This window comes from Tenrec ecaudatus, chromosome 2, assembly GCF_050624435.1.
Source record: "Tenrec ecaudatus isolate mTenEca1 chromosome 2, mTenEca1.hap1, whole genome shotgun sequence".
NCBI lineage: Eukaryota > Metazoa > Chordata > Mammalia > Afrosoricida > Tenrecidae > Tenrec > Tenrec ecaudatus.
In genome coordinates, this window is record NC_134531.1 from 195,214,385 (window position 1) to 195,229,368 (window position 14,984).

Sequence of the window (14,984 nt, forward strand, 5' to 3'; positions counted from 1 at the left end):
CACCCACCCTGGGCTATGCCCTCCCCTGACCAAGCCTGCCTCTCCCTCTGTAAACAGAGCTTCAGCCTAACAGGGAGGCCAGAGGTCAGAGAGCTCAGCCACAACCAGCCGGGTGGTGACAGCAGTTTTGGGATCTCCCCAGACGCTGGCACCCTTGACCACAGCTGCCCTCTGCTGGTGGTTCTCACACTGACGCCCCAGCTGACTTCCCTGTGCTGCCGACAGGCTGGCTTACCCCAACCAAGCTCCAATAGATCTGGGCCTTCAGCTGGCAGGCAGGCAGGCAGGCTCTCCAGGGCCACTGTGTTCCCAGTGAAGGGCTGGACAATCCAAGCTGCAGGGACATGATGAGTGGACCCTAACACACAGCCCATCAAAATCAGTCCTCAGACTCAGGGCAAGTGGGAGACATAGGGAACAGGGCAGTGGGACCTGAAGCCAGGCGGGACCTGGCCACCAGGGTTGATGGAGGATGCCCCAGTCGGGAGCTCTCCACCTAGTCCTGACTTGGTACTGTTGTTCACTCAGAATCCTTCTTTACATGGACTTGCAGTCTCTTTTAATTTAAATAGCTCAAGCTTGTAAGATTTACATAAACAAAGCTTTACCTAAATGTAGGAGGGAGCTTAAAGAGTTGGGGGGGGGGGAATTCCATTATCTTTTCATTTCATTCCCACAAATGTGTTGACACCCCGTCGTATTGAAATGTATTTGTTTAAATACATATGCATCATTCTATAAATCAGTAATAACCACCACTTGCCATAAATAGGGGATAGCTGTGAAAACAAACAAACAAATAAATACAGTGAAGGTACGATCATGTTCAGTTCCAGCCCGATGTGCTTTGCCTGCTGAAGGCTGTAGCCCAAGTGGGGGCCAGTGAGCCCTGGGGTCTCCGAGGGTGGACCGGAGGTTCCAGCCCACCTGGTGATCAACTTCCAGAATTGCACCCGTGGAGACCCCTGGGGGTACAGTTCTTGTCTAACACAGGGTCGCCAGGAGTCCGAGCTGACTCTGGTTGCTGTGTGAGCCCGAGTGAGGGGACAGCGGGTGTGCCTGGGTACTTGTGTGCCTCTTTCTATGTCTCTGTGATCCCGGCAGAAATTCCTGGAGCTGGCCAAGCAGGTTGGAGAGTTCATCACATGGAAGCAAGTCGAGTGTCCCTTTGAACAAGACCCCAGCATCACCCACTACCTGCACACAGCCCCCATCTTCAGTGAGGACGGTAAGGTGCCCCACAGCCTCCCTGACCCCTGAGACCCATAATCCAGTTGCCTCTCAGAGCCCGCTGTTCAGAGTAGAGGTAGAAGGTGCTGAGCTCTGCTGGTTCCAGGAGGAATCAGGGAAGGCCTAACTGGCTGGTCATCAGCCCAGATGTACAGGATGGGGCTCTAGGAGCTGTACATTTGACCCCAAGAGCCCCAGGACCGGACTTCCACTGGATACAGTTTGGTACTGATTTAAAAAAAAACTCACTGCCATTGAGTCCACTCCGACTCATAGTGACCCTAGAGGACTGGCTAGAAGGGCCCCTGTGGTTTTCTGAGACTGTAAATCTTCATGGGCGTGGCAAGCCTCATCTTTCTCCCAGGGAGAGGTTGGTGGTTTGGAACTGCTGACCCTGTGCTGCATAGTCTAACACATAACTACTACAGCACCAAGGTGCCTTTGGATGTTGGTCGTCATCATAAATCTGAGCCATTCATCTGGCTGGCCTCTCATCAGTAACGTGGGAGTGCTATAAGAAATGCCCCCTTCCACGCCAATAGCAGCCCCCGGGGCTCACATAGCGATTGTCAGGTGTGGGGCTGGATGTGTGTGAGTGAGAGAAATAGATCAGGAAGAAGTGATGCATCTTTTCTTAAGTGCCCTACTCACGTCTTCCCCCTGATGACACAGTGGTTATGTATTGGGCTGCTAACCAAAAGAATAGCAGTTCGAAACCACCAGCCACTCCACAGGAGCAAGTCAGTAAGCCTCCCCAAATTCCCAGCTGATCAGTTGTCAGATACATTAAATTGACTTGCAAATTGCTAAGCAATCAGGCACCCAGAGATTCCATTCTCCAGGAAAATAAAATGCTAGAAAAAGGAGAAGCAGTCAGCCGACTTTCAGTGATCTTCTTCAGTGTGGAGCTACTTTCTGGTTCAGGAGATGTGGACCCCTGATTCACCCTAATGACCCCCGACTTGGCACACAGAAGACCTGGCTCCTTGTCACTATAAACATAAACCCACACTCATGCTTCTAAGAATGTTCAGAAGAAAATTATGGGAAAGGATTTTTTAATGATTTTGCTTTTGAATAATTAATATTTCCCCCTTTTAAAATTTTATATGTTTTGGAGCCAAGGAGGCCTGTTAAAATAGTGGGTTAAGCATGCAGCAGTACATTCACCAACAGGATGACTCCCCAGTCAATTACACTGATGAAGAAAGCCAATCTCAAAATGTTACATAAGGGTGTGGATTAAATTGTGTCCCTCCCCCCAAAATATGTGCTGGCAATAACAAAAAGATAGAAATGCCCTAAATGTCCATCAGTGCAAGAATGAATAAAGAAAGTGTGTGCATACACCTTGTGACACAGTGCACAGTGTCAGAGAATTGTGATGACAATGAGAAACACCGTGGAACATAGATGAACCTGGAAGACTTTATGCTGAGTCAAAGAAGTTGATCACAAAAGGACAACTATGTGTGAAGCCGCTATTGTAAAACATCAAGAACAGGCTTTCACACTAAAAGAAGCATTAGTTGGTGGCTCCCAGGAGTGAGGGAATGGGAGGATAAATGACTGACAAGGCAGTAAAGGGAGACTAAAAAAGAATTGATGCCTTTGACTCGTGGTGCTGGAAAAAAATATTGAAAGTACCATGGACTGACAAAAGGACACACAAACCTGTCTTGGAAGAAGTACGGCCAGAGTGCTCCTGAGAGGCAGGGATGTCAAGACCTCGCCTTACATATTTTGGACATGTCGAGAGAGAACAGTCTCTGGACAAGGGCTGCATCATCCTGGGCAAAGCAGAGGGGCCGTGAAAAAGAAGGCGGCCCCCGATGAGATGGATTGCCACCGTGGCTGCAACAATGGGCTCGGGGACAATGTACAGGAACAACTGGGGTGATGTCGCAGGACCAGGCAGTATTTAGTTCTGTTGTGCATTGGATCACTGTGGGTCAGAACCAACTCAATGGCACCTAACAACAACAGCAGAGGGTGAAAGAGAAGATCGCATGCAATCACAAGAAGCTCAGTGGAAAAATGGTGCAGATGGAGGCACTTGAAGAGCAAGACTTAAAGGCAACAGAGATAAGCTAAGTACAGTCATGTCCACAATCCTGCCAGCAACAGTGATCCACGAGCAGATGCACAGGTAGACACCAGTCTGACTGGGTGTGAGAGGGAAAGTGGGAGTCTACCCAGGAGCACATAAATGTTTGATAGAGCATATTTATGCATCCTTCACTGCAAATGCAGCCAGGACTGTGGTGGCGCGTACAGGAGATGAACTTACACAAACTTCTTTGTCCTTAGTCTTCATCTTGAAGGAATGAGTCACTGGGCCTGGGTTCCCAAGACCACGGTCTCCAGGGACACTAAGGCCAACTGTCCACAGAGACAGTGTTCTACATCCTACTGTAGCGAGTAGCAACCGGGGTCTGAAAAGCTGGTGAGTGGCCATCCGAGGTGCCACTACTGACCGCGCCCTGTCAGAAAGAAAGGAGAGGGAAGACAATGGAAGATACATGGAAACAACTAGACCAATGAACGAGTGGGTCATGGGAACCTCAGTCTCCATGACCCAGAGGCCAGAAGTAGATGGTGCCCGGTGACCACCACCAACTCCTCTGAAAGGGATAGCATCAGAAGGTTCTTGATAGAATGGGAGAAAAATGTGGACCAAAACTGAAAATCATAAAAATGACCCAGCATAATGGTTGGGTAGAGATTGGTGGACCCTCTGAGACCATGGTACTTAGTTATCTTTCAAGTCTGAAAACGAACTCACTCCTACGGCTGAATTTTCAACCAAACAATAGGTAGGTCTCCACAGGGCACAACAACACTAGCGAGATATGCACACTTAAAACTGTCTACCATGTGAGATCCAAACGGCGACATGTACCCAGGGACAATGCTCAGAAGGGTTTAGAAAGAAGGGGGAGGTGGGATGCATGATGCTACAGTGTGGTGATTGCAATCAGTGATAGGAAACAAAATGTGGATGAGTTGTTGAATGGAAAACTAATTCACAATAAAAAGTTAATGCGTGCTGCCTATGAGTTGAATTTCTGGCCTTTGTATTTGTGGGGGTAATTGTGTTTGGAGCTAGGGGGTTGTTTGTTATGTTAATTAGCTAGTACCCCACTAGGGTGGGTTCTAAGTCTAATAACATGCAGAAGACATATGCCATGTGATGATCATTAGATAACGACGAATGACCAAGGCTCCTGTCAAGGTAGACATTCATACGGCCAAAGCCCTGATTTGGACTGTCAGCCTCCAGGGCTGTGAGAAAATATTTAGTTCTGTTCTTTCTACCCACCCACGTGTGGCAGCAGTGTTACAGTGCTGTCAGGTGACTAAGATACACAGTGCACAGTTCCATCTCTAGAACATTCTTGAAAGGACAAACTATAGAACTGAGAACACTTAGTAGTTGCCAAGGGGTCGAGGACAGTGGAGGAGGGAGGGAAGTGGTCATGGTTATAAAAAAGCAAGATGAGGGACCCTTGAGGTGGCAGAAATGTCCCATACCCTAACTACGCTCTCACAATAGACTCGCCGAGAGGCTGTGCTGCCACGAAGTCACTGCCAAGGCAAACTGAGTCCAGGGTCCTCGGGGTCCTGCACATTCTCTTACAGCTGCATGTAGCTCCAATGACCTCAAAATAAAAACTCCACTGTCAGAAAAGCGGCCAGGCTGCGGGCATACAACAGGTGTTGTCATCCGACGTGATGGCTCCATTTCCCTCTTTCTCTCCCTAGGTCTGTATCTGGCTTCTTATGAAAGCGAGAGTCCAGAGAACCAAACTGAGAAAGAGAGGTGGAAATCTCTACGGTGAGTCGGCACTCCAGGGCAGAGCCTCAGGGGACAGGGGGAGGGCGTGGGTGTGAGGCCAGCCCGAGGCCAAGGGACCCAGTCATCAGCCTTTGGGGGCCCAGCCAGCCCATGGGGATGGTGCAGGATCCGATCAGGGCCATGGGGAGCAGAGAGGAAGCTGGGACCATACCCTCAGGGAGGGTGGCCACCTCTGTGGATAGTCGAGACTGTATCTCAGGGCTAGTTACGAGAGAAAGTGGGTGCACGCCATCTCCTTTGGTGGGTGTGTGCACACAACCAAACACAGGGTGGGAGCGATCACAGCAAAGGGTTCCGAGAACGAAGCTTTGCAGGCCTCCCCTTGCAGTTCGAGATGTGTGATAAGGACAGAGGTAGGGGCATTGGGTAACACCCACAGTCCCACCCCTCGCTGGCCTGTTTACCTCTGCAGATCCTCTATTTTGGGGAAGACATGAGAAGCAAGCACCAAGCCGACTGAGGAAGAAGAGATGGAGACAGCAGAAGTCTTCTGCAGCCCTGCCTCGATGGCCCAGGGGGCCGAGGTGTCAGCAGTGCCTCCCAACTGTGCAAATCATGACCCCGTGGCCCCATGGCCCACCCCGTGGCCATGTGAGGCCCAGGAGACCCTTTGTAACCTCAGCCCTGGCAAGACTCTGCGCCGCAACTCCAGACATACGGGGTGGCATGCGCCCAGAGGTTGCATTGCTGGTCAGCATGTCCATCCTTGGCAAGGATACCGTACTGTCCCCCAGAGGATTAGACAGCTGCAGCCGTGTGATCTCCTTGAGTGACGTGTGCCATGGAGGCTGACACCCCCACAGCCTGTCTCCTGGCAGCTTGGGAATCTCCCAGTGCCAGCAGGCACCATGGGGAGACACAAGAGCGGCTCAGAGCTCCCAGTGGTCCCTGACAGTGAGGCTGTGTCTTGTGTACCCTTCCCTCTGGTCCTGCTGGTATCAGGGGATGACTTTTTAGTGGCCATTGGCAAGCAGGTCAGCAGGACACATTTGCAAACTCGAGTGGACAATGTGTACATTGCAATTCGGTCACCCAGCTCCCTTGTATAAACACACATTTGCACATCCTTGTATACCGCGTCCACACTGTGTCTCGGGGATTGGGGGCGGGAGCTAGTGGGGGAGTGCAGGGTCATTTCCCAGCAACGGTCTGGGGATGTCGTAACTGTGGTTCAGGATGAGGTATAGTGGCTGTCGGAGCCCCCAGAGACTCTGTGTTGTGCTGGCAGTGCCTGTCTCGTAGTAGGTGCTCAATAAAACTTCAGTGGACAAATGTCTCTTTCCTCGGGTGGAGGGCTTGGATGGCCCCTCCCATTACACTCTCCCCCAATACCTGTATCAAGAAGGAAACAGATCAGCTATTGAGACCCCACCTGGCATTTGATGAAGTCACGCAGCCAGAAAGTCAGGGAGGAGGATGCGTGCCCTCCTCCTGGGGCTGCTGGCAAGCTGGAGGGCCAGTTGGGGGTGGACTGACCCACCTGGCTGGTTCCTGGTGGGGTTTGGCTGTCCTGACAGCACGGCCTTGAGTCCCATCTGCAACACAAGCAGAGGCAGGGCCACTAGCCATCCCCGGTGCCTCACCTGGCTTGAAAATTATGCTGGGGGGCATGTACCCCAGGACCCCAACAAATCCTCAGAGCAGCCATCAGCTGACCTGGTAGAAAGGTATATGCGCCAGCCCCAGAGCAACTCAGCCTTTTCCATCTCAGAAACCCCAGAGGGGTGCGTGGCTGAGCCTGCAGCAGAGCAAGAAGTTCCTCCACCCAAGCCCCAGGCTCTCACCCATCACCACACCACTTGCAGCTCCTGACAGGGCTGTTCAGGCCCACCCAAGGAGCCTTGAAGGTGCCTAGACCTGGCTAGAACCCCTCCCTCATCCGGCTTTACCTCTGTTCTCAAGTTTCCTTAGACAACATTCACAAGGCCCCTCTGCAGAGGTCAGCAGGCACTGCCCCTCCTGAAGCCACGCTGTGGGTTGCCAGAAGGAGCTCTGCCCAGCTTGAAAACACATGTGCCCAGGTCAGGACTGATACCCTGGAGTCTGAAGTCTTGCCTGGGACCTGACGTAGAGACGGGATATACAGGGGGCTCTCAGATCACCCCAAGTGCTCAAGGGCATGCTGTTTACCTGGTTCCATCTCCGGAGCTCCTCTGTGCAGGGGCCTGTGGGAACCCCAGATGCCTGGGCCTCACTGCACTGAGTTCCACCAGCCGTCACCCTGTCTTAGGCATCTCCTCATGCAAGAGCATGGTTAGGCCACTGCCAGTCCCTAAATGCCTCCCCCGGCCCCGCCTCCCACTCCTACCACAGCAGTGGCTTTGATGGCTAGGTCCTCACCATTAAGCATGGACCTAGGATAACCCCAGGGCACTGCTCACAGGCTTGACCCCAGGCCCCCTCCCCTAACACCTCAAGGACAGGCAACTGGTCTTTGACAACTGTTGGACCTCAGTCCTCTGGGTCCCCTGACACCACAGGGCTCATGAGGCAGGCCCACCATATGCCTACAAGGGGCTAGGAGCGGGGAGGGTGCTCAGCAGCAGAGCACTGCAATTGAGATGTGCTTCAGGGGAACCTCCATTTGACAGCCTGAAACACATGCTCCCCATGAGCGTCCAGCCCCAGGCCAAGTACTTAAAAAAAAAATTATTTTCATGAATTGTGTGGCAGCTTCCAGAGCAGATCGCTGTTTAACTTTGCACAATGCACCTGCATTCTGATTCAACTCAGCTGTATGCTGTCCCCTCAGTGCATAGCAATCCCTTTAATCCATTGCCTCTGATCTCACTTCCCTGGGCCTCCTGTCCCCATTCCTCCTCCTTTCCTAACGTTTGGGATTCAGCCCTTGGGTAGACCCTGCCCTGTGCATCTTCAATGGTTGGTCATTCTAACAGAGAGATGAGACCTGAAGGGGAAGCATCATAGCATGGGAGGACCACCAGTCCCTAGCAGACCAGTAAGCTGGGTCTATTTTATGATTTGTTGGTTCTGTTCCATATCTTTCTCTCATTCTATCCAAGACCTTCTAATGTGACCTTTCCCAGATCATGGGCACCACCTAGTTCTTCTGGTCTCAGTGTTGCGGAGACTGATGTTCACATGGTCCATTAATTTCCTGGGCGAATTGTTTCTCTGTGTGTTTAGATGTTCATACTCTCCTTCCTCTGGATGGGAGAGACCAATAGTTGCACCTCAGATGGCTTACAAGCTTTTCAAAAGACATGCCCCCCTCGCTGTGTATCAAATTAGGGTGTAGAATGCATTGTTTTGGGGCACTCTGTTATTCCAATTATCCCCCGTGACTATGGTCCTGATCTCCTGGGCCAAGCAACTGTTCATAGCTTAGTCTCCTATATGCTACACCGCACTCACGGATTATTTGCAGCAAAGGTAAATATGAATATACAAATAGGCTCTGCCAAATCTCTAGATATTCTTGTGTACCAGTCAAGAACTGTGTGCAGCAAAGTAAACCCTGGGAATGTAGGCATCCCTGGCTCCCCTTCAGCAGTGACTGAAGAGAGGCTCAGGAACCAAAGCCACTTGCCCCCCTACGGTCCACTCATTGGATGAGGCCCGGCTTTACCAGGGTGCGTGGGTCTCCAGAGCTCTGCTCCTGAGGGCTGCCCCGGGAGGTGAGAAGCCAAGCAAGGGCAGCAGCTTGGATTGGCCCCGAGATTTCCCACCCTCAGACACAGGAATACCTCTCTCCTCTGCACAGACCCTCCTCTGTGTGGCCATAGGCTTCTCCTGAGGCTTCATGAGAGCCTGCAGTGTTTGGCCTGTGTTCCAGACAAGGAGTGTCCCTGCCCTGCCGGTTCTTCTCCTTCAGAGTCCTCAGTGTGGCGCTCATGGGGACTGCAGCCCTTTCTGGATCTGGTAGGGCAAAGCCACACACCACATCCGCAGCAGCAGACCAGCACAATGTCACACCCTATCCTGCCAAGCCTTAGACCTTGTCGCTTCTTGTCACCACACATCCACCTTGTGTGACTCCACCCCACTGTACAGTGTCCTAAATGAAACCCATGTGTACTTGCCAGGACTGAAGTGGGAGGTAATCTTGGGGTCATGGGCTGGGAGGCCTTGGGACACACACAGGAGGGGCCCCTTGACCACAAGTGAGCCCCTGCCTCCTTTGACATCCCACCTTGGGATGAAAAAAAAAAAGTTAGAACCCTCACTACGGGTCTGCAAGCCAAGGACTTGAACTTTACCTTGAAGGTTCTGGGGAGACACTGAAAAGTTTTAAGTGGGGAGCAAGGAGCTAGCATGGGAAGTTTTAGAAAGATATTTTTTATATACTCTTGACGCAACAATTCTGTCCTTATAATCCCAGCATGCATTGGAATGGGCCCCATGGCCCCCAGCAGTAAGCTAGCCAAAGGGAAACCATCTGGGATTGGCACCGCATTGGTGTCACACAGACTTCGTGTAACGAATGGTACGTGTCCTTCCTGGTGGTGTGCTAGGCTGCTAACTGCAAGATCAGCATTTCAAACCCATCCATTGCTCATCTGGAGAAAGATGGAGCTTTCTGCGCCTGTAAAGAAGAGATACAGTCTCAGAAACTCACGGGTTAGTTCTACCCTGTCCTGTAGGGTCACTGTGACTTGGAATTGACTCAATGGCAGTGAGTCCTATTTATACCTGAGGGTAAGTAAAAAAGTAGTGTTACTAGAGTTCCAAATCACACGTGTACAAGTTTATCCCAAACCAACTGTGTTTAATTAAATATGTCTCTGCAAACAGTGGGTGGATGCAGACAACTTCTCTCAGCGGTGTACCTGTCCTAGTCTCCTAAGGGGAAATCCCAAATAAGGTCCAATCAAAACCATGCCTTCTGAAGGGATCTGCTGGGCCAATGAAATTCAAATCAGAGAAGTCAGTTCAGAGGGTGAAGGTGATTCTTGCTGGAGATTCCCAAGGGATGATCTTGATATATTTTCTCAAAGGACCCAAGATGATCACAGAAGTTTATTCAGGAAGTTTTTTGTTTTGGGTTTTTTTTAATCATTTCATTGGGGGCTCATGCAACTCTTATCACAATGCATACATACATACATACATACATTGTGTTAAACACATTTATACATTTGTTGCCATCATCATTCTCAAAACATTTGCTTTCTACTTGAGCCCTTGATATCAGCTCATTTTCCCCCTCCCTCCCCACTCCCCACTCCTTCATGAGCCCTTGATAATTTACAAATTATTATTTTGTCATATATTACACTATCTGATGTCTCCCTTCACATATTCTTCTGTTGTCCACCCCCCAGGGAGGAAGTTATATGCAGATCCTTGTAACCGGTTCCCCCTTTCCATCTCACCCTCCCTCCACCCTCCTGGTATCGCCACTCTCACCACTGGTCCTGAAGGGATCATCTGTCCTGGATGCCCTGTGTTTTCAGTTCCTATCTGTACCAGTACACATCCTCTGGTCTAGCCGGATCTGAAAACTCTGTTTTGAGAAATTGTACTGAGAACGTATTTTCTATCACCACCATGGACCTGCTCATTCTTCAAGGGTAGCAAGACCTGTCCAACAAGAATCTCTTTAGGAACCCTTACCCCATCCATGTGCCAGCCTCAATCTACACCTCCGGGCTTCTTTTGTTTTCAGAATCCAAAGAACACATTACAAGAGTATGATTCGGTGGTACCCTGACTCCCATTTGGGCAGGGTCTTAAGGGAAGAGTGTAAGATCTTTGGGAAAGGGTTAGAGAGATGGGAGCAGGGCCTAGACAAAAGCTTCATCACACACACAAAAAAAACACACAATAGTTTCACATTTTGAAGTTTGTGTTTAATGAGGGTTTCTAAAAAGATCTGATTTCCCAATAAGGTCACAGTTACAAGCTCGGGCTGGTGGTTAGGACTTCAGTAGATCTTTTTTTGCAGGCTGGGGCGTACAATCCAACCCACGGAGTAGATGGATGCATAAATAACACAGCGGTGATGCTGTTTTTACCCAAACTGGATCTTATTGCACCCACTGTGGTGTGACTTGCTCTCTTCTGTTAATGTGCTATTGGCATTCCCCTGGTTCAATAGGAACCAATCTAGCTGCCTCTACCGCTGTGATAACTCTGTGACAGACCACAGAATGGGTGTCTCGAAATACAGCAGCCTTCTCCTAGAGATTACAGGAAGCTGTGAAATTCCAGTCTTTTTGTTGTTGTTTTTTGGGGGGCTTTGAATCACTATAAAGACAAAACAAGTCCTAAAGGGTCACTCTGATTTGGAGTCTACTCCACAGCAGTGTGTGTGTGTGTGTGTGTGTCCATCCTGCTGTATATATTTTTTGATCCTGTAGAAATCACCTGGGTTCCTACAAATGCAGAGAAGTGGATTTCAAGATGTAATAGATATTGACAAAGCACCCCCCCCTTCCCGGAGGCTGTGTCAATGCCGAGACCCTTCGGTCATGCCTGAGAATAAAAACACATTTACAAAAACAGGTGGCCTCCAAACCCGTTTCTGGACAAGCGCTCGAACCTACACGTCTAAGCCCTGTGGTGTATTCCCAGTCCATGGGCGATGCCAAGGCATCCTGGTGGCATGGTGGTTAAGGTGCTCAGGGCCTAACCGAAAGGGTGCCTGTTTCTGGCCATGCGCTGCTCTGCGGGAGAAAGCTGTGGCCGTGGCCCTGTGGTAAAGAGTGCCGCCTTGGAAACCCGGTGGGGCTGCACGGCTCTGTCCTTCAGGGTCGCTGAGTCAGAAGCAACGCCGCAGTAACATTTGAAGGACACAAATGGTCACTGTGCTCAGCCGCTAAGGGAGAGGTTAAGCGTCCACCCAGAAAGTCCCTGAAAGAAAAGCAAAGTGCTTCCGGACACCAGCTACTGAAAACCTGTGGAGCACGGCACCACCCTGACAGACAGTGTCCTCAAAGGGTGATGTAGAAATCGCATCACTGGGGACACTGTGCTTGATGGTGAGTTTTGCTCTGTTTTTAATAAAGTAAATCATTTTATTGGGGGCTTGTACAACTCTTATCACAATCCACTCATACATCCATTGTGTCAAGCACTTTTGTACATTTGTTTCCCTCATCATTCTCAAAACATTTGCTTTCTATTTGAGCCCTTGGTATCAGCTCATTTTCCCTCTCCCTCCCCATACCCCCCTCCCTCATGAACCCTTGATAATTTATAAATTATTATTATTTTGTCATATCTCACACCATCCGACATCTCCCTTCACCCACTTCTCCACTGTCTACCCCTCAGGGAGGGGGTTATATATAGATCCTTGTCATCTGTTCCCCCTGCCCCCCCACCCTCTCTCCACCCTTCCAGTATCACCACTCTCACCACTGGTCCTGAGGGGATCATCCGTCCTGGATTCCCCGTGTGTTTCCAGTTCTTATCTGGACCCGTGTACATCCTTGGTATAAATGGATTTGTAAGGTAGAATTGGGATCATGATAGTCCAAAGCGCACATGGAAGAAGCACACCAGTCTGTGAGATCACGAGACGTCGAAGAGATCAGCTATCAGGCATCAAAGACCAAAAAAATCATAGCATTGTGAATGAGGGGGAGTGTAGAGTGGGGACCCAGGGACCATCTGTGGGCAATTGTTTTTGTTTTAATATAAAAGGTATGCATCTGAGAAAAGAAAGAAAGTTCGACCTGCCCAGGGAGAGCAGGTTGCTGATGTAGCATTTTTTTAATGTTGCGCTAAAATGTTTATCTTGATTACTGAGTTGGTGGTGCCCCTGTTCACTCAGCACCCAACAAAGTGAATTGCACTTCTGGCGTTTCCCACGCCCAGGCCGGCGCTGCCCGGAGCCCGCAGAGGGCGCTCTGCACCCAGCGCCCCAGCCGGCTGGGCCTGAAGCAGCCGGGGTCGCCTCTTACGCCACGAATGTCAAGTGTTCCCCATGGGCAGCACATTTTTAATTTTAAAAAGTAAAACGGACATTCAAAAGCTTTTTAAAAATTGAAGTCTTCCTGCGTGGCGGGGCGTTTTCGGTGATATTTCTCAAAATGAGCATCTCTTGTTCTAGGACATGTCTGCCTAGAGGTCTTTTGATACGCTGCTCTGCCTTCACCACCCCCTCCACACACACACCCACCCCCGAGTCCCCTAACTTTCCAATGCAGGGCACTTCCAACCCATGGCTTCTTTGGGGCGCCCCACCTCCCACCCTCATCTACCCTGGCTGTCTGCCTGAAATCGCAAGGACATCAGTCAGTCGCAGCCCACGAAGTGTGAATTTCTCTTCCCGAGTGGCCTGGGTCTATTCCCGCTGTCGTCTGATCTCCAGCCGCACTACCTACTGGCAGCCTGCTTCTGTGACAGGTGTAGCCTTCCTTGGGGACTGGAGAGAGTTCCAGGATGCTCACGTCCGCAAGGGCCTAGGCAGGTGGTCGGGTGATGGGAGCGAGGTGGACTACTTGCCTCCGTCACAAACATTAAGAAGTCAAAAAAGTCAATGCTCAACACAAACACCACTGTAAAAAATGTTTTAAACTCAAAACGAATGCAAAAAACTCCACAATGAACAAAATACCAGTTTTAAATAAAGACAGTACCTGCATTATTGATTTGTTCCTACTGCATCAGACACTGCACTTTGACTCTGGTTTTTCAAATGTTGTATTAAAGCATTGTTTATGCGGATTATTGGGTTTTTCAGCACCCATCTAAAGTATTGTGCCCGAGGCCAGTGCCTCACTTATCTGTCCTAGAGGAATCTGTAAATAAACAAATAGAACTAGTGGTTTCGCAATGAGCTGCTAACCTTGGGGTCAGCAGTTCAAAAGCACCAGCTTCTAGATAGGAGAAAGAGGAAGCTCTCCCTCCCGCACAGCACTGCAGTCTCTGAAACCCACAGGGGCAGTTCTGCCTTGTCCTGCGGGGTTTCTATGAGCTGGAATTCACTCTAGAAGTGAGTTTGGCGTTTGGTTTTATAGAAATTATGTTCTCAAACTTATTATTCCTGCCCCCTTTTCAGAAAATAAATTACTCATCACCCCCCTCACACTCCCACGATAATCCAAGATGAAGTGCAAGTATCTGCTCTGGCAGACCCTGGGGCTTTCCAGCACCCTCCAGGCCCCGCCCACTCTGGGAAACACTGCTGGGGAACCCAGCAATTCCGCTTCTAGGTATAAGTATGCATATATATCTGCAACAGAAATGAAAACATGTGTCCACACAAAAACTTGTACATGAGCATTCATAATAGTATGTCATAATAGCCCCAAAGAGGAAACCGTCCAAAGCTCATCAGCAGATGAACACAAGCACAGATAGAGTATAAGCACAGAGTGTAGTATTATCGTGTTAGTCCAGGTAGACTAGAGAAACAAATCCAGAGACACTCGTATATGTGTATTATATCCAAGAGCAGTTGTATATTAAGGAACTTTCCCAGCCAGCCCGTCCAGATCAAGTCCATAAGTCCAATATTAGCCTGTATGTCTGATACTAATCCATCGATTCTTCTCCAGACTCACGCAGCACATGCAATGACGCCAGAAGCAGGAGGATCACAGGCCAGTGGATGAAAAGTCTGTGGAAGCATCTCAGCACTGGCATGGCTCTCCATGTGGCTCCTCCAGCTGCAGGGCTCTGGCTGCCATCAGCATAGCTTCAGGTGGCTTGTCAACAGACTGTGAAACAGAGAGAGTGTGTGTCCCACCTCCAGAGAGGCAGACAAGAGTTCCCAGAATCCTCAGGAGAAGGTCATGCCCACATAGAGGCATCAGGGGTCATGACCTGATTGACAGGCTAGACTCCACTCCTTCGCTCAAGTTAACAGGATATTATGTAACTGCCACAATTATTTAGCTTAAAAAAATAAAAAGATCCAAGTATTGATGTGTGTTATGACATGGACGGATCTTAAAACATTATGCCAAGTGAAATAATTCAA

General features: G+C 49.8%; 1 protein-coding gene across 1 annotated transcript in view; it reads left to right on the plus strand.

Annotated features, from left to right (window-relative positions):
• RASGEF1C (RasGEF domain family member 1C) overlaps window positions 1-6,202 on the plus strand; it is a 30,506-nt gene extending 24,304 nt beyond the window's left edge. Inside the window, exons 11-13 of the mRNA XM_075543231.1 lie at window positions 1,105-1,228; window positions 4,996-5,068; window positions 5,502-6,202. Coding sequence (XP_075399346.1) covers window positions 1,105-1,228; window positions 4,996-5,068; window positions 5,502-5,526 — 222 coding nt within the window. The 3' untranslated portion in view covers window positions 5,527-6,202. The remainder of the gene's footprint in view (window positions 1-1,104; window positions 1,229-4,995; window positions 5,069-5,501) is intronic.
• Window positions 6,203-14,984: the final 8,782 nt, after the last annotated feature.